General features: G+C 34.7%; 2 protein-coding genes and 1 pseudogene across 2 annotated transcripts; all 3 read right to left on the reverse strand.

The window, feature by feature from the left end:
- Positions 1–66: 66 nt before the first annotated feature.
- Positions 67–1,726, reverse strand: LOC132181500 (7-deoxyloganetin glucosyltransferase pseudogene; annotated as a pseudogene).
- A 5,380-nt stretch (positions 1,727–7,106) lies between these two features.
- On the reverse strand, positions 7,107–8,849 carry LOC132183036 (7-deoxyloganetin glucosyltransferase). Its single transcript, XM_059596427.2, has 2 exons — positions 8,284–8,849; positions 7,107–8,190 (listed from the first exon to the last, which is right to left on the reverse strand). The coding sequence occupies exons 1-2, from the start codon at positions 8,804–8,806 to the stop codon at positions 7,319–7,321; spliced, it is 1,395 nt and encodes a 464-aa protein (XP_059452410.1). The 5' UTR covers positions 8,807–8,849; the 3' UTR covers positions 7,107–7,318.
- Positions 8,850–12,203: 3,354 nt separating this feature from the next.
- LOC132182376 (7-deoxyloganetin glucosyltransferase-like) lies at positions 12,204–19,957 on the reverse strand. Its single transcript, XM_059595606.2, has 2 exons — positions 19,418–19,957; positions 12,204–13,206 (listed from the first exon to the last, which is right to left on the reverse strand). Exons 1-2 carry the CDS (start codon positions 19,929–19,931, stop codon positions 12,275–12,277), a joined length of 1,446 nt encoding a protein of 481 aa, XP_059451589.2. The 5' UTR covers positions 19,932–19,957; the 3' UTR covers positions 12,204–12,274.
- Between the last annotated feature and the right edge of the window lie 142 nt (positions 19,958–20,099).

Raw genomic sequence — 20,099 nt, forward strand, 5'->3', positions numbered from 1 at the left:
CAGAAATCAAAATCAAGAGTATATGTTGAAAATTGAAAATAACACTGCGTAAGAGAGGACACAAAATTAAGAAGAGGAATATTCAACTTTATTTAACTTGATTAAATAATTTGTTTACAAGGGTATTTATAAGATACAAATCACCTCTCTAACTTCTCCATAATAACTTTATTTATGTACATCTCATATAACTCCCATATAACTCCTATGTAAAATAACTCCTAAAAAATTAAAAGGCACAACATTTTCAATTCACCTAATAACATATGAAAATATGAAATGAAAAACATTTATATGAAATGAAAAGACTATACCCAAAATTTTAAACGATAATACCTTTTTCATTATTATCACTTTCTTCTAAAACTTCTATCCTTTTGATAAAAGAACATCATTCACCAACTTGTCTAAGTTGATGGATGAAGACCCATGTGGACCAGTGGCCTCTTCGGCCAATTTTTTCCACTCCATGGCCTTTTTCTTCATTCTCTTACCCTTGTTTCCCTCCATCAACTCTCTCACAATCTTCTCCACTTCCCCTCTATTGGCACCATTATCAATCTCAATGCCAATGCCCCATTCATTGCAAGCATACTTACAGTTTGTTTGCTGATCCCCATAAAATGGACAACAAATCATGGGTACTCCTACACAAACGCTTTCAATAATCGAATTCCACCCGCAATGAGTTAAGAACCCTCCAATAGAGGAGTGGTTAAGCACTTCCTCTTGAGGGCACCAACTTGTTGTTAGTCCTCTTTCTTTAGTTTCTTCCACGAACTCATGTGGCAAAATCGCTGATTCACCAACAACTAAATCATTCCTAATTATCCACAAAAACGCGAACTTGCTATTTGCAAGTCCCCAACCAATCTCAACCAGCTGCTGTGGTGTTAAGACAGTGATACTTCCAAAGTTCACATAAATTACTGAGTTAGGTGCTTTAGAATTAAGCCAATTAAGGCACTCCGTCTCTTCTTTCCACAAGCTATACCCAGTTGATTTCAGAGGATCTTTGGGTAAGTGATTAAGTAGTAATTGCTGAGGGCCAATGGCATATACACAAGGAAACATAGGGGAGAGAGCATCCAAAACCTCCTGCTCTAACGCGTCAAATGTGTGAACAACAATCCCTGAAGCTTTAGGAGCTCTCTCTAGAGCTTCAACAGTCAATTTGACGGCATGATCATTTAGATTTGTAGTAAGACCAGGCTGTATAAAACCCATTAAACTGCAAGCAGGGATCGTGAAGAGCATTACAATAGGGATTCCAAGCTTTTGAGCGACAGTTTGAGTGAATGGCATGGCACCATCTGAGATGATGCACGTGGCTGGAGGATTGTTTGAAGAAGTTGCAGTACTGTTGAGTTTGAGGAGGATGTCTGAAAATGGAGCCGAGAAGTTTTGCATGACGGATTCGCAAAGAGCTTCAGTGTCTTGGCTAGCGTTGGGATCCGATGGAGGAAGGCTGTCTGAAATAGTTTTGAATTGGAAGTCAGGCAACCCATCTAAGGCGTTGGGACCTCCGGATTTCAGAAAACGCTGATGGTTGAACTCTGTGTTCACAAAGGTTATGTGAAAACCTTTGCCGTGTAGAAGCTTTGCAAATTTGAGCATGGCCTTTATGTGGCTTTGTATTGGGAATGGAATACAAACTGCATGAGCCTTAACAGCTTCTGCTATCTTTGAATCCATTTCCTTCTCTCTCTCTGTGCTCTAGTGCTCTGTGAATATATATGTTCCATGGTATCTCATATATATATATATATATATATTCATCTCAATTTTGGCTACAATTCGAACCTTATCCTTTTTATTTATCCCCTTGACCTTGACCATATCATTTACCAGATACGAGACAAATTAATATGCACTTAAGCCAGAGGCTGCCAACTCCTTCACATGGGTAACGTCATTGCAAACGTCTATTATTTGTCCAAAATGTCATTGTAAACACGTGTCTGCATCTTTGAAAACAACACCCTCTCACGTCTCCTTTCCATCCGTTTCCTCTGAGACCCAAAGTGAATGACAGTCGACAGATTTCAAAAGAAGCTTAACCCACATGTCCGTATACTAAAATCTGATTTTTTTTTTTAAAAAAATATTTTATAATTAAAAAAATACACAAAAATTATATAAACAAAAGGTAAGTGAAAAATCTAAGCCTATGTCAAAAAGTTTGAGAGCTTAAAAATGCGTTTAATATTTAAAAAATTTAAATATTTGATAAAATAAATTAAAAGCTCTTTTAAAGATTTAAAAGCCCAAAAATGACAAAAAATGCACTTTTGGTAAAAGTTTAAAAATAAAATTTTACTAAAGAATATTTTTTTGACTTAATAGCTATATTTCTCAAACATGCTATTTACTTTTGGTATAAGGGGTTGATTGTTAACGACCTCACATCTCTTGGATGCTATTCACTTTATTATTTTTTTAAAAAATTAATAACAAAATATTCACTTTTTATATCACATCATTTATTTTTTACTATTATTCAAATAAAAAAATCACTACAAACAAAATTTTTTTACTTTTTAATACAACTTTTTAATTTTTTTTTTTTATACCAATCATTATTCTCATTCTTTCCACAACAGGCATAAATAGTATCTAGGTAAGAGTACTTTTTGCGCGCAGCCTCATCAAAACAATTTTTTAGTTATTTTGGTAATGCAATTTGGTGAAAGTGTCTAAAATCTTTCATTTCAGCCTCACCATTTTAACCAAAATAAAATGGTGAGTGAACAATATTCACTATCTTTAGTGAGTACTATTCACTCACCAAATGAAATAATAAATAATATAAATTTTATCTCTCATTCACTATTCTTTGAAAAAAAAATTTAAAAAAATAATTAAAGAAGTTTTTAAAAAATAATATTTAAATGGATTAGTGAAAGTTGTAAATTAAAATAGTGAGGTTTCTGTAGTACTTTAAAAAAGTTAATAGTTAAAATAAAGAAAAATATATTTTTTTGTTATTTGAGTGAGTAAAATTTGATAAGTCTGCAAAAATGCTCTAAAGAGAGTTTAACAAACAACTCCTAATTAATTATTTAATTTTGTATTAAGTTCATTCGTCATTCACTTTTGGCCTCAGAGGAAACAGATAGGAAGGAGGCGCGAGGGTGTTGTATTCAAAGATGGAGGATGGAATTTAGTGAAGGTTGGATGCTTTAAGTCAACCGATTATTAAAACTGCTACCGTTTCCAAAAAGTAGTGTCCTTTTCAATGACAATTTGGACAATATGTCTCTTTGAGATTGAGTTGGAAAAATAGAGTTTTAAGTTAAAAAAAGTTTTTGAATAAAAGCTTTATTTTTTAACTTTTGTTAAAAGGGTGTTTTGATCATTTTTAAATTTTTTGGACCCTTAAAAGCACTTTTAATTTTTTTACCAAGCGAATACTTTTTTCTTCAAACGAACATTTTGAGTATTAAAAGCCCATTAAACACAATTCCAAATAAACCCTAAGTAGTAATAGATGTTTGGAATGTCGTTGATCATTTGAAGGAAGTAGCCTCTTGTTCACGTGCATTTATGTGTGGTAATTAAATTAAGGGGAAACTTCACTAAGGACCCCCAAACTTTTACCCGTTTTGAAATACCCATTGAACTTCAAAATATCTCAATTTAGTCCCCTGAACTTTCAATTGCTCTCAATTTGAACCCTTCCGTTAATTTTAGCCGTTAAAAATTCATAAAAAGACCAAAATATCCCTGATTTTTAAAAATAAAAAAAAAAAACTTTTTAGAAATTGGAATTTTATACAAAAGTGAGGGGTATAAACGTTATGTGACGTTTAAAATCTGACCAAGGGGTCCAAATTGAAAGCAATTGAAAGTTTGGGAAACTAAATTGAGAGATTTTGAAGTTCAGGGGAAGTATTTCAAAACGGGTGGAAGTTTGGGGGTCCTTAGTGAAGTTTCTCCTTAAATTAATGACACGAGAATTTTTTTTTTTAAAAAAATTAAAATATATCATTAGCGGCGACATATTATTGCCGCTATTCAGCCGCCATTGATGAGGGGTCATTGGGTCAATAGCGGCGACTTTCAGGGTCGCTGCCATTGACATGAGAAAAAATAAAAAAAATAATAAAAATAGGTCTCGTCGCCGCTATTCGGTAGACAACAGTGACAACTTTGAAAGTTGCCGCTAAGGAGAGGTCAATGAGAGTCGCCGCTAGTGACATGAAAAAAAAAAAAAAAAAAAAAAAATGTCATTAGCAGCTACCCATTTGATCAATCTAGCTACTCCTGACAATTTTGGCTACAATTCCAACATCAGAAAGCATTGAATATCCTTTATCCCCTTGACCTCCCCTGCATCATTTACTTGACAAGCAAGTAAACCAGAGGCTGCTCCTTCAAATTAAGACAAAAGTTTTTGTTCAAATGTGGCTGGAAGAATTTCTGACAATTTAGTATATTAAACTCTCATGTGTTTAAAGTACATGTTAAACTTTATCCTGTGTCCCACTTCTTTAATTTTTAATTTTTCTGATGGACACTTGAAGGAGAACTTATCTTGCTTTGATAGGTATTGTGTTCATTGACCAATCCGATCTATTCTATACTTGCTGGCAAAGATATTGGGTAAGCAAAATCATTGGAAACGTTTATTAATTATAGAGACTTTTTGAAAGCAATAGCAATTTGAATATTCAATCTTTGGAAACAACACCCTCATCTCCTTCCATCTGTTCCTCTTGAGACTGAAAGATCCAATATTCAATAGCATCACCAGCACAATATATATATATATATAAAAATTAATGATGCAATTGATAGTACGGTCAAATTTTAGATCATGAATGTCTATACAAAAGACAGAGAATCACATCGGAAATCAGTCAGGAATGACGGCAGAAATATCTCTAATCTTTAAGTTAGCAAAAGGCTTAAAAACTCTTTCTAAGAGAGTTATAGCTACATGATAGCCCAACCATGATTAATAAATAAGAGGATTATTTTTTTTGGGAGGACGAGTTAGGGATTAAAATCTTTGAGGCCCTATAATTATGTTAGAGATATGAATGGGCTTTTGGACTTGTGAAATTGAACCAGAACCAGATGAGCCAACAAACTGATATAATTGGCCTCATCGAGCATTGTGTATTGACTTGCTTGATAACATAAATTTTTTTTTTTTTTTTTTTGTAAGTTGATAACAAAAATTTTAAACAAGTGAGAATTGGGATCATTATGAATTTAACTTTGGGTGCTTAATTTGATTAAATGAGGATAGATTTTAATATGATATATGTAGAATTTTTGCAGGGTGGCCGAATTTGTGGAGTGACAGCAAGAAAGATATGAATATCTTACACAAAGCCACTAAATATGCTAGGAATATATTTAGTACGCGAAATGACTATTTCATTATAAAAATTAATAGTCTTTATTAATAATAGAACAAACATGTTCAATAATTGAATTTTGTCCGCAATGAGTTAAGAACACTCGAATGAAGGAGTGGTTGATCAGTACTTCCTCTTGATCTTCTTCCTTTAGTTTTTTCCACCTCTAGCAAGGTATGTCCTTTTGCCAATTGTCCCCCACTTGTGGGATATGGTCCTAGTAGGGTAGTGGCGCCGAGCCCCTTGCACTATAAAAAATTAAATTTTTTCTGACAGACGTTTTCTGACGTGTCAGGTAGTCTGACACGTCAGAAAACGTCCCTGACGGGGCCTTTCTGACGTGTTTCACGCGTGAACATTATAGGTGTCAGAAATGAAAAATTTCTGACATGTCAAGTTTTAACCCGTCAGAAATTTCTGACGTGTTATAATTAATACGTCAGAAATTATTTTCTGACGTTTTAAATTTGACACGTCAAAAATTTATGACGAGTCAAATTTGACACGTCATAAATTTAAAAAATTAATTATATATATATATATATATATATATATATTTATATTAAATTTTTTTTTGGATTTTTTTTTTCAATTTAAAAATTTATTATTTTATTTGAAATCTCTGCACAGCTCCCTCACGCGTGAGGAAGCTGCACCAATTTCTCTTTTCTTTTCTCTGCAAAAGATCCTTTTCTCCTTTTTTTTTTTTCTCTTCAATTTGTTTCTGCAGATCTGTTTGGATCATGTCTCCATGCTCTCCATTTTCTCAGTACTGTCTCTCTCTTCTTTTCTCTATTTACAAAAACCCAAACCGAAGAAGTCTTGAAAAATCAAAAATCCAAATGAAAAAATCAAAAACCCAAACCTCAAAACCCAACAAATTTTCAAAAACTCAAAAAATCTTCTTATCTTCTCTTCTTCTTCTTCTTCTCTTCTCCTTTTATTTTTTTTTCTTTTGCTTATGTTCTTCTTTCCTTTTTCTTTTCTTCAATCTGCTGCTTCTCTTCTTTTTATCTTCATCTTTTCTTTTTCTTCTTCCTCTAGAGAGGAGCTTCGTACCAGATCAGGGAGATTGAGAGAGGAGAGAGAGAGTGTGAGGAATTTCAAAATAAGAAGAGGGAAGAATAAAATGAGGAAAAAAGTTGGGGAAATAAGAAGGGTCAGGCAGGAGAGAAAACCAAAAAATGGGAGAAAACAAAAAAAAAAGTAATAGAGGCATGGGCGATGGGATAGCCAGCAGGCGCTGGCCTTCCCAAGGCCACGCCTGACGTGCCTGGCACGTCAGGATTTATATATATATATATATATATATATATATATATATATAAGTTATACTTATAAATATAAGTTATACTTATATCCTATAAATATAATATCATCAGAAATTTTTAAATTTTAATTTTATTTAAATAAATTGTTTAAAAATTAAATTTGATTAAATTTTACTGACGTGTCAAAAGTTGACACGTCAGTAAATCCTGACATGTTACTTTTGACATGCTAGTAAAATATTTGTTGATGTGCCAGTTTTAGCATGTCAGCATTTACTGACGTGGCAAAAAAAGACACTGTTTACCATGTCAAAAAATGACCTGTTTTTTGTAGTGTTACCTACTAGCAGGCTGAGGCCGTTATAAGATGTTGTGCGGCAGTGCGGCACTACCTGCTCTCCAAGAAGGTAAGGGCGTAGCTTGATTCTTCGCCAAAAATATTGGGGCAATTGGGATGAGGTGGAAGTCTAGTGCCAATTACAAAGTATTATTAATGTTAGAAACTAACTCCTATAAGATAATTCTTGAAAAATTAAAAGACAACGTATTCAACTAGTAATATATGAAATTATGAAAATATAAAATGAAAAGACATTTGTTTATATGAAATGAAAAGACTATGCCCAAAATTTTAAATGATAAGACCTTTTTCATTATTATCACTTTCTTCTAAAACTTCTATCCTTTTGATAAAAGAACATCATTCACCAACTTGTCGAAGTTGATGGATGAAGACCCATGTGGACCAGTGGCCTCTTCGGCCAATTTTTTCCACTCCATGGCCTTTTTCTTCATTTTCTTGCCTTTGTTTCCCTCCATCAACTCTCTCACAATCTTCTCCACTTCCCCTCTCTTGGCCCCATTATCAATCTCAATGCCAATGCCCCATTCATTGCAAGCATACTTACAGTTTATGGGCTGATCCCCATGGAATGGGCAACAAATCATGGGCACTCCTGCACAAATGCTTTCAATAATCGAATTCCACCCGCAGTGAGTTAAGAACCCTCCAATGGAGGAGTGTTTAAGCACTTCCTCTTGAGGGCACCAACTTGTTATTAGTCCTCTTTCTTTAGTTTCTTCCACAAACTCAGGTGGCAAAATCGGTGATTCACCAACAACTAAATCATGCCTAATTATCCACAAAAACTCGAACTTGCTATTTGCTAGTCCCCAACCAATCTCAACCAACTGCTGTGGTGTCAAGACAGTGACACTTCCAAAGTTCACATAAATTACTGAGTTGGGTGCCTTAGAGTTAAGCCAATTAAGGCACTCAGTCTCTTCTTTCCACATGCTATACCCAGTTGATTTCAGAGGGTCTTTGGGTAAGTGATTAAGTAGTAGTTGCTGAGGGCCAATGGCATATACACAAGGAAACATGGGGGAGAGAGCATCCAAAACCTCCTGCTCTAATGCGTCAAATGTGTGAATAACGATTCCAGAAGTTTTAGGAGCTCTCTCTACTACTTCAACGGTCAATTTGAAGACAGGATTATTTGGATCTGATGTAATAGAAGAATCTGGGAGATCTCTCAAATAATTCTCATCTGCAAAAATAAATAATTTTTTTTTTTTAGTTTGGAAACTTAAAATCAAAGATAATATTAGAGATGGTCCAAGATTTCAAAAGGGTGTTATACCTTTAAGGGGTGTGAAGCCTTCTTCACTAAGACGAGGAAGATGCATAAAACTCTCTATACAGCAAGCTGAGATCGTGAAGAGCATTACAATAGGGATCCCAAGCTTTTGAGCAACAGGTTGAGTGAATGGCATGGCACCATCTGAGATGATGCAAGTGACTGGAGGATTGTTTGAAGAAGTTGCAGTACTTTTGAGTTTGAGGAGGATGTCTGAAAATGGAACCGAGAAGTTTTGCAAAACGGTCTCGCAAAGAGCATCACGGTCTTGGGTAGCGTTGGGATCCGATGGAGGTAGGCTGTCTGAAATAGTTTTGAATTGGAAGTCAGGCAACCCATCTAAGGCGTTGGGACCTCCAGATTTCAGAAAACGTTGATGATTGAACTCTGTGTTCACAAAGGTTATGTGAAAACCTTTGGCGTGGAGAAGCTTTGCAAATTTGAGCATGGCCTTTATGTGGCTTTGCATTGGGAATGGAATACAAACTGCATGAGCCTTATCAGCTTCTGCTATCTTTGAATCCATTTCCTTCTCTCTATCTCTGCTCTAGTGCTCTGTGAATATATATGTTCCATGATATGTATATATATATATATATAAAGATCACAGATCACCCATTTTATCAATTTATCTATTCATCTCAATTGTGGCTACAATTCGGACCTTATCCTTTACATATCATTTACCAGTTACGAGACAAATCAACCAGAGGCTGCCAGCTCCTTCAAATGGGTAACGTCATTGCAGACGTCTATTATTTGTCCAAAATGTCACTGTAAACCAAAATGTCATTGTAAACGTCGGCATCTTCGAAAACAACACCCTCAAACGTCTCCTTCCCATCTGTTTCCCGAGACCCAAAGTGAAAGACCGTTTTAAAAGAAGCTCAAGGCATCTTAACACTTTCTTAAAAAAAAATTTCCAAATGATTTGGACCACGTTCATTTAAGAAAATATATATATATATATATATATATATATATATATATATATATATTTATTGAATGGATCAAATTGTTTTAAAAAATAAATTAAAAAAAAGTTGTTGAGATATCTAATATTATTTATCCGTATACTAAAATCTAATATATATATTTTTTAATTATTTTATAAGTAAAAAAAAAACACAAAAGCTATATATATATAAAAAGGTGAGTGAAAAGTGTAAACCTATGTGAAAAAGTTTGAGAGTCTAAAAATGCGTTTAACACTTGAAATTTTTTTTTTTTGTTTTTTTAAAAAAGAGTACATGTTTGATAAAACAAATTGAAAGTGCTTTTAAGGGTTCAAAAGCCCAAAAAATTTTCAAAACACACTTTTGACAAAAGCTAAAAAATAAAGTTTTTGCTAAAAAGTGTTTTTTTTTGACTAAAAACTATATTTTTCAAACATGATATTATTTTTTAATATTATTCAAATAACCAAAAAGTAACTTTGATGAGGCTGCAAGAAGTGTTCTAATTAATTATTTAATGGGAAAAATATGAAAAGCCCCCCAAATTACCATTTGTTTGCAATATAGCCCCACCAATGTTCGAAAGGTACTAAAGTAACCCCAAAACTACCAAAATGTATCAAAATGACCACTTATTTTTTTTATATTCATATAATACCCATATTCTTTTAACAAATAAAAAAAAAAAAATTTAAAAAAAAAAAAAAAACCAGTGGCGGATAAAAACAAAAAAAATAAAGTTTTCTGGAATAAATAATAAATAATTAGTAAATGTAGTTAATCTAAATTACAAATTGATTCATGTCGTATTAAAGTAAAATTAAAGATATGGTTCTTGAGATATTCCAAAAAAAAAGTACTAAAGTAGCCCATCAAACTACCAAATTGATTTTACTTTAATACGACATGAATCAATTTATAATTTAGGTCAACTACAGTGAATAATTATTTATTTATTCCAAAAAGCGTTTTTTTTTTTTAATTTCTAAAAATTTGTTTGGTTTTTTTTTTTTTTTACAATTATTTTATTGTTTTATTTGTTAAAAGAATAAGGGTATTATAGAAATATAAAAAATAAGTGGCATTTTTGATACATTTTGGTAGTTTGGGGACTACTTTAGCACCTTTTAAACACTTGGGGCTATATTGCAAATGATTGATAGTTTGAGGACTTATTTAATTTCAAAGATGGATGCTGAAATCACCTCAAACTATTATTCAAATTGCTATAACTTTCAAAAAAATCTCTATAATTAATAGATGTTTGACGTTGCTTACACAATATCTTTGCCGATAAGTATATAATAGATGGTATCAAAAATTAGAGTCCTTATTGACCATTACCCTTTACGGCAGCAATAAATAAAATTGGTACCTAACAACTACCAATGCAAAATGAGTGTGGGTGGCCTATGTGACACGACCATTTTGGCATGAACCTCGCTTTCACAAATAGGGGACTTTTTCAGTATTATTATTTATACAGAGCAGGTGAGCCGAGCCGCGAATGAAAAGGACAACCACCACCATGCCCACATGGAAGATAAACCCACCCCAGTAATTCAAGCCTCCGACCACTCCTACTTTCGTTGAATGAGTGAATGTCTTCCAAATAAAATTTGCCTAGTCTGACAAGGCTTGTTTTTTTTTTTTTTGGAAAGATATACTTTTTTATGTAATATAAATGTAAAAAATGATTTTATATTATAAATTATTTATTTCAAGAATAGAAAATAAAAAATTGTTCGTTTGAACGGCGAAACACCACAACCTTTAAAAATGGGCAACCGCCTCCTAGTCCTAGAAGATCCGTTTCGTCCTATTCAATAACTCTAGTGGTGTGTTTTCGTCATTTTATTGATAATTATGAGAAAAGTATCATCATTTAAAAATTTGAACATACGCTGCATCTGTTTGATACTTTGATTGCTGCCCAAGGGTTTGACTTGCTATGCTCTGCATCTGTTCATGGGAGAAAATTCAACTAAATTTAATATGAAAATAAATGACTTCATTTACCACATCTAATAATTCCAGATAAAAATAAATGACACTATTCTAAAAATATCATTATTTTGAACTTGGAAGGGAACTAACTCGTAAAATTTTAATATTTCACATATGGGAAAGCATATCCCTCTTCCAATTTTCCTTTTTGTAAATACTCTTTAATATTTGAACAAGGATTTTCTCCTCAAACCCACTCTATTTTTCTTTTTCTTTTTTTTAATACCTTCAAGCATCTCATAAATATATAAACCTACTTAACTACTGCGCTCAAAAGAAACAATATCAAAGATACACAGGAACCTCTTCCAAAAGAACATGTTTTGGTCGTTGGAAATTTTTTTTGTTACAATTTGGCTCCCCTAAAGCTAAATTCCTAGTTTCGTCCATGCTTGGAATGGTTGTGACGCAAGACAAAGGAAACATAAAAGAAAAGACAGAAAATAAAGATCAATTGAATCAATTGATAAATTCCAGTCTTGTTGGCCAACAATGGAGTTTTAGCAACCTTAAGGCCAACAACCTAGCCAAGGTCAGTTTTCTCTTCTCAAGGCTGATCGGTTGGATGCTTGGTATATCAATAGAGACCTGCAATTTTTTCAATTATTGTCTATATCATTTGTTTAACTCTTTTTCAAATTCACCACTACAGATTCAATGTTAGATTTGAAAAAAGTAAGATGAAGTTGGATAGGAGAAAGAAAAATAGCATTTCTCATATCAATATGAGACTACCGCTGCCAAGCATGAAACGTAGACCTTGAATCATAGAATATTGGGGCAATTGGGATGAGGTGGAAGTGTAGTGCCAATTACAAAGTATTATTAATATTAGAAACTACATTAATAATAAAACTAACTCCTATGTAAGATAACTCTTGAAAAACTAAAAGACACAACCTCTTCAACTCACCTAGTAATATATGAAAATATGAAATGAAAAGACATTTATGTATATGAAATGAAAAAACTATGCCCAAAATTTTAAATGATAATACTTTTTTCGTTATTATCACTTTCTTATGAAACATCTATCCTTTTGATAAAAGAACATCATTCACCAACTTGTCTAAGTTGATGGATGAAGACCCATGTGGACCAGTGGCCTCTTCTGCCAATTTTTTCCACTCCATGGCCTTTTTCTTCATTTTCTTGCCTTTGTTTCCCTCCATCAACTCTCTCACAATCTTCTCCACTTCCCCTCTCTTGGCACCATTATCAATCTCAATGCCAATGCCCCATTCATTGCAAGCATACTTACAGTTTGTTTGCTGATCCCCATAGAATGGACAACAAATCATGGGCACTCCTGCACAAACGCTTTCAATACTCGAATTCCACCCGCAGTGAGTTAAGAACCCTCCAATGGATGAGTGGTTAAGCACTTCCTCTTGAGGGCACCAACTTGTTATTAGTCCTCTTCCTTTAGTTTCTTCCACGAATTCAGGTGGCAAAATCGCTGATTCTCCAACAACTGAATCGGGCCTAATTATCCACAAAAACGTGAACTTGCTATTTGCAAGTCCCCAACCAATCTCGGTCAACTGCTGTGATGTCATGACAGTGATGCTTCCAAAGTTCACATAAATCACTGAGTTGGGTGCCTTAGAGTTAAGCCAATTAAGGCACTCAGTCTCTTCTTTCCACAAGCTATACCCACTTGATTTAAGAGGATCTTTGGGTAAGTGATTAAGTAGTAGTTGCAGAGGGCCAATGACATATATGCAAGGAAACAAGTGGGAGAGAGCAGCCAAAACCTCTTGCTCTAACACGTCAAATGTGTGAACAATGATTCCTGAAGCTTTAGGAGCTATCTCTACTGCTTCAACGGTCAGTTTGAAGGCAGGATCATTTGGATTTGTAGTAATAAAAGTATTTGGGAGATCCCTCAATTGAATATCTCTCATACCGGGAATCCAGTCTATAACTGTGTCTAAAAATCCATTTGTTAAATAACTCTCATCTGCAAAAAGAAATAATTTTTTTTTAGTTTGGAAACTTGTAATTAATAATAATATTGATAAGCGTCGAATGTTGCACATTCAAGCCCCTTAATTTACATATGTTAATTCCTTAGCATTGTTATTTGTTTGATTTTGTTTTGTTTTTGTGTTTTCAGGTTATAAATCAAGATGCAATTAATTCCATTGATTTTGGGCTTAAAAGCACACTTTGAGAAGACCTAGAAGATATGGTTAAACTTAACCAATCATGGTTAAGTTTAAATCAAATAAAGAAAAGGATTAATTCGGAATTTCTCAAATTGGAGTCAAAATCGGATTGGATTCAATTTTGGATTCTGCATACGTCTTGGTATTTTGGCCATAACTTTCAGCTCAAATATCCGATTGAGGTGATTCAAGCGGCACTGGAAAGCTAAATCAAATTTCTACAAATCATTGTGAAATAGCATTTTCCTAATTCGGAGCGACGCATTGCCAAAATTTCCCCGCAAGATAGGAACGCAATTCTGGGCGAATCCTATTCCGATTTGGACTTAGGTTTTCTTTATCATAATTGGACTTGGACTTAAATCTCCGAAATTTATAGGATTCCTAGGGCTTCTAGGACTCTCCTAAGCCCTATAAATTGAGAAAAAACACACCGCCTCTTAGAGCAAAATTCAGTAAATTGTCTTTGGAGCTTAGGAGATCATGAGCGGCTAAACCCCTTCGTGGGGTGTTGATGTAACCCTATCCAAGCACAATGGTTTGATTGTATTTAATTTCTAGATTTTCAATTTATGCATGTTGATTGTATAATTATGAGGATTGCTACAATTGATTTATGTTCTTAATTATTAAATGCAATTGTTCTTAAATTCCAAAATCAATATTTGTGAAATTCTTCTCTTGTCTTAGAAAGTATTTTACTTTTATTGATCTCAAATCATTCTTGTTTTCTGTGATTATGAGGATGATGGTTATACAATGGGTTTAATTGACATATGATCAATAGGATTTGATAGGCCATGCCTAGGGAAGACGGATTGTACTACACCCTAGTTTAGTGTAATTTAGGTAGACAGTCCGTGCCAACCGAAGATGGGTTACACTTATTCATTGATTGTATGTATCCTGTTATAGAATTTGATAATTTATACCTAGGGAAGACGGGTCGTACCGCATCTTAGTGGTTAGGTGGACAATCCGTGCCAACCGAAGATAGATTATGCTTATTCTTTAATAAGGTAGTTTCTTGTTTATTTATAACATGCATAGAATGAATTTATGGGATTAATTATGATTAACCATTGTTGTGCGGATAGAGGTGAAGTCAATACCCTACACTCTCTCTCTTATTTTAAATCTCGTTTATTTTCATGCACTTTAGTTTTTAAGAAAATCAAATCAATTCTCTTTTTAATTAAGTTAATTTTAATCTTTCAAATTTTGATAATAAAACCCCTGCAGTCCTTGAGGTTCGACACCCTCTCTATAGCCGTATCCTACAAAGATTCGTCCTATTGCGAGTGGTAATTTTATTATTGATATTTTTTGTCACAAAAATACCACATCAATTTTTGGCGCCGTTGCCGGGGACTGCTTAACGGTTTTATTGTCACAATTTAAGGATTGATTTTAGCTTAATAATTCATTTTTCTGCTAATTTTAATTCTGTTTGTGTTTTGTTTTTGTTTTATTTTAGAATTTGCAAACAGGTCCGTAGCTGCCTTCACTGTGACTGCGATCGAGCGCAGGTCGCGTGCGATCGAGCGCATGTACGCACTCCACCTTTTGCGCTCGATCCCTCCACTCCTGTGCTCACACCTATCTGCGGCAGTAGGCTCGAGCGTACTCTGCCATGCGATCGAGCGCATTAGCAGTAGTCGGCTTCCAAATTTCTAGGGCACCTAAAGGCCGTTTGTGAGTTTTTATTTTTATTTTTCTGTTGTTATTTTATGTTAATTATATTAGTTTAGTTCATGTGGGGAGGCATTCCAACACCCCATGGACCATGTTCATATTGCTATAGTCCTTATCATCATATTAGAGATTGTCCTACAGCGGGACAATTTTCTAATTATTCTTATGAGCATATGAACAGACCGTTCTCTAGACCGGGGAATGGCCATTATTCTGATTCCTCTAGCCCGGCGTGGAGCAACCAGTCTAATCTTTCGTGGCAAACTCAAGCTCCTGGGAATTATGCTCCACAACGTCATGAACTGTACCATCAGGCATATCCTCAATTCAATGGTCAATCCTATTCTCCTCCATATCAAGCAAGTCCACAACAGATATACCAAACCGAACCACCTCCTCCGATGGGTTCTGACTTTCAAGAATATCAAGAAGAGCCATCTCCCATCTACTGGCCTTCACAACAACAATACCAGGCCGCACCACCACCCTCAGATTCTAATTTTGAGGCTCGGATACTAAAAATGATAAGTGAGCTAACGGGTGAGATAAAGCAGACGGTGAAATCTCAACAGGAACTTTATACTCCTCAATTCTTCGCCGAGATAGACGCCAGGATGGAAGCTCATGTTGAACAAATCATCAACCACCTCAATAGGATGGAAGAAGAAGAGCTTCAAAGTCACCCGGTGGTCATTCCTGATGAAAACTACATGGAGGAAGAGAGTACTTTGTGTCATGAGCAAGCTATCACCACATTGAGGAGTGGAGAGGTGGTCGGAAACCACGTGGAAGAAAGGAAGGAGGAGCCAAAGGAGGAGCAAATTGAGGTCCCACAGGATCTACATCAGGAAAAAAGCAAGGAAGCGAGCACTGAGGCTTCTTCACCATCACCTCCTATTCCTGAGATGCCATATGAGCCTCGAGCCCCTATTCAAGGTAATCTGAAATCTTCATTTTTAGGGACAGATGACACTATCCCGGTCATTATTTCTTATGACTTACCAAGAGGCCAGGTGGGTAGTCTGTTAAGGCAGTTAGACGAGGAAAAAGAGACCATCGAGGTAGAAAAACTCCCCAAGTATTCTCCCCATTTTATTCCAATTCATGATTCCTTTTCGGATGAGAAATTGTTTGGAAATACTCAGAAGGATCTACCTCGATATGCTGACGTTTGGAATTACCCATTTGTGGGTAAAATTTATTCTCTTTGGTCCAAGAGAAGAAAAGATTGGTGCTTCAAATTTAAACTTAAGGGTCCGAGAATACTGTGCGAATCAAGGATGTGGATTCCGTTGACTTGGCGGATTCCATATATTTTGACTAGATGAGTCAGTTTCATAAGATCGAGTGCAGGCCCTGTGCGCTCGACTCCTCATTCCACCAGGGCATATGATCTCCATCCAGGTTTATTTTATCCATTGTTGCTTCATTCTTTGTTTATCTTTTTACAACAATGTGTGCACTTGATTGGTATTTGGTTGGAGTATCACTTTGTTTTTCAGGACATGTGTTTTTGCATACAAGTTTGGGGGTATGATATGCCCACATCTGCTCATTCAGGTATTTCTGTACTCTTGATCTTATTCTTTAGTTCTATACATTCATTGGGGACAATGTATGATTCAAGTTTGGGGGTATGGAAAAACAAGACACGGTCCATTTTTGTTGTTATGTCATTCTTAAGCATATGGTTGAGCTTTGATTTTGGTTTAAATTTCATTGATAGGCTTAAAGTTATGAACACATGATCATATGACTTAGGGATTTTAAGTCTTGTTACTTACTTTTGGCAGCATGAGATGCTTCTTGTTTCAATTTAAATCTATCTTGAGCACACTAGCACATGTCTGTGAGGTATGAATTTTGAGACCAATTATGTTTGTTTTCAATGTCTTGAATTCTGTTGGGTGACATATTGGATGAATAACTTTGGCATGATATATATTTATAAAATAAAAGAAAAAAATAAAAAATAAAAATAAAAATTCAAGTTTGAATTTTTCACTGAGTAACCGGACCTCTTGCCTTATTAAGCAGTGAGTGTTCGCGTCAAAAAGTGAAATTTTTTTGGGTTGATTAATAAAATGGCTAGCTTAGCTTCGTAGCCTTTTTGACTCGAGTTAATAAGTCCTTAGGGGTGTCTTTACACCTAGTGCCCTAAAGCCATTTGGTTTGGGAGACATTGGCCTAACACTCGATACATGGGTCAACAAGAAAGCTTAAGGGAGCTAAGCATTGCAAAGCCTACAACAAGAAAAAAAGAAAAAAAAAAAAATGTATGCCTTGGTTGTTTCATTTGATATGAAGTCCAATAAATTCTGAGATGTTGATTCATTCATACTGGAATTATTTTGAAGCCTCATGATTATGTGTTAGTTCACTTTGCACTAATTGAAATTTATGTATCTCAATCTGCCATTTGTAAGTGATTTGACTTGTAAATTCCTTGGAATTTTGAAGATGAAGTTTATAATTTTAAGCTTGTTAATGAATGAAAACCATTATTTTTGTGATGCTTTATCCTTTTGAATGACATAATGATGACAATGTTTGTGGGTATCATTCCTGGAAAACCCTCACGAGACTTCACTCGTCCTCTAGGGAATGCCTAGGGGTTTAAAAGGCTTGTTGCATATGCTAAATGCAATCGTACATCCCACGAAAGATGGACTTATCTTTTTGTTTTTCAGTTTATTTTCTGTTTTGTATTGCTAAGGGACTAGCAATATGTAAGTTTGGGGGTGTGATAAGCGTCGAATGTTGCACATTCAAGCCCCTTAATTTACATATGTTAATTCCTTAGCATTGTTATTTGTTTGATTTTGTTTTGTTTTTGTGTTTTCAGGTTATAAATCAAGATGCAATTAATTCCATTGATTTTGGGCTTAAAAGCACACTTTGAGAAGACCTAGAAGATATGGTTAAACTTAACCAATCATGGTTAAGTTTAAATCAAATAAAGAAAAGGATTAATTCGGAATTTCTCAAATTGGAGTCAAAATCGGATTGGATTCAATTTTGGATTCTGCATACGTCTCGGTATTTTAGCCATAACTTTCAGCTCAAATATCCGATTGAGGTGATTCAAGCGGCACTGGAAAGCTAAATCAAATTTCTACAAATCATTGTGAAATAGCATTTTCCTCATTCGGAGCGACGCATTGCCAAAATTTCCCCGCAAGATAGGAACGCAATTCTGGGCGAATCCTATTCCGATTTGGACTTAGGTTTTCTTTATCATAATTGGACTTGGACTTAAATCTCCGAAATTTATAGGATTCCTAGGGCTTCTAGGACTCTCCTAAGCCCTATAAATAGGCGTCTAAGTATTGAGAAAAAACACACCGCCTCTTAGAGCAAAATTCAGTAAATTGTCTTTGGAGCTTAGGAGATCATGAGCGGCTAAACCCCTTCGTGGGGTGTTGATGTAACCCTATCCAAGCACAATGGTTTGATTGTATTTAATTTCTAGATTTTCAATTTATGCATGTTGATTGTATAATTATGAGGATTGCTACAATTGATTTATGTTCTTAATTATTAAATGCAATTGTTCTTAAATTCCAAAATCAATATTTGTGAAATTCTTCTCTTGTCTTAGAAAGTATTTTACTTTTATTGATCTCAAATCATTCTTGTTTTCTGTGATTATGAGGATGATGGTTATACAATGGGTTTAATTGACATATGATCAATAGGATTTGATAGGCCATGCCTAGGGAAGACGGATTGTACTACACCCTAGTTTAGTGTAATTTAGGTAGACAGTCCGTGCCAACCGAAGATGGGTTACACTTATTCATTGATTGTATGTATCCTGTTATAGAATTTGATAATTTATACCTAGGGAAGACGGGTCGTACCGCATCTTAATGGTTAGGTGGACGATCCGTGCCAACCGAAGATAGATTATGCTTATTCTTTAATAAGGTAGTTTCTTGTTTATTTATAACATGCATAGAATGAATTTATGGGATTAATTATGATTAACCATTGTTGTGCGGATAGAGGTGAAGTCAATACCCTACACTCTCTCTCTTATTTTAAATCTCGTTTATTTTCATGCACTTTAGTTTTTAAGAAAATCAAATCAATTCTCTTTTTAATTAAGTTAATTTTAATCTTTCAAATTTTGATAATAAAACCCCTGCAGTCCTTGAGGTTCGACACCCTCTCTATAGCCGTATCCTACAAAGATTCGTCCTATTGCGAGTGGTAATTTTATTATTGATATTTTTTGTCACAAAAATACCACATCATTAATGATAATCCATGATTTCAGTAGGGTTTTTCCTTTTTGTGTTATACCTTTAAGGGGTGTGAAGCCTTTTTCCCTAAGACGAGGAAACTGCATAACACCCATTAAACTGCAAGCAGCGATCGTGAAGAGCATCACAATAGGGATTCCAAGCTTTTGAGCAACAGTTTGAGTGAATGGCATGAAACCATCTGAGATGATGCAAGTGACTGGAGGATTGTTTGAAGAAGTTGCAATATTGTTGAGTTTGAGGAGGATATCTGAAAATGGAGCCAAGAAGTTTTGCATAACGGATTCGCAAACAGCATCAACATCTTGGGTATCCGATGGAGGAAGGCTGTCTGAAATAGTTTTGAATTGGAAGTCAGGCAACTCATCCAAGGAGTTGGGACCTCCGGATTTCAGAAAACGTTGATGGTTGAACTCAGTGTTGACAAAGGTTATGTGAAAACCTTTGCCATGGAGAAGCTTTGCAAATTTGAGCATGGCCTTTATGTGGCTTTGACGTGGGATTGGAATACAAACTGCATGAGCCTTTTCACCTTTTACTATCTTTGAATCCATTTCCTTCTCTCTCTGATCTAGTCCTCTGTGAATATATATATTGAAAATTTTAAAACGACTCCAAACGACACCTATTCAAATGTCTAGGTGATTCACAAATATTAAGCGGAATAAGATCTGACCTAACAATCAATAATCAACCAAATACAGATATGTAATGAAAATCAA

Source organism: Corylus avellana, chromosome 5, assembly GCF_965113065.1.
Source record: "Corylus avellana chromosome 5, dhCorAvel1.hap1.2, whole genome shotgun sequence".
In the NCBI taxonomy this organism is placed as follows: Eukaryota; Viridiplantae; Streptophyta; class Magnoliopsida; order Fagales; family Betulaceae; genus Corylus; species Corylus avellana.

Bases quoted from the DNA above. Each gene is read 5' to 3' on its own strand.
- LOC132183036 (XM_059596427.2), bottom strand. From the start codon at position 8,806: ATGGATTCAAAGATAGCAGAAGCTGATAAGGCTCATGCAGTTTGTATT. The intron at 8,191-8,283 runs GTATAACACCCT...TTATTTTTGCAG, and splicing joins AGGCTTCACACCCCTTAAAG to ATGAGAATTATTTGAGAGAT.
- LOC132182376 (XM_059595606.2), bottom strand. From the start codon at position 19,931: ATGGATTCAAAGATAGTAAAAGGTGAAAAGGCTCATGCAGTTTGTATT. The intron at 13,207-19,417 runs GTATAACACAAA...TTCTTTTTGCAG, and splicing joins AGGCTTCACACCCCTTAAAG to ATGAGAGTTATTTAACAAAT.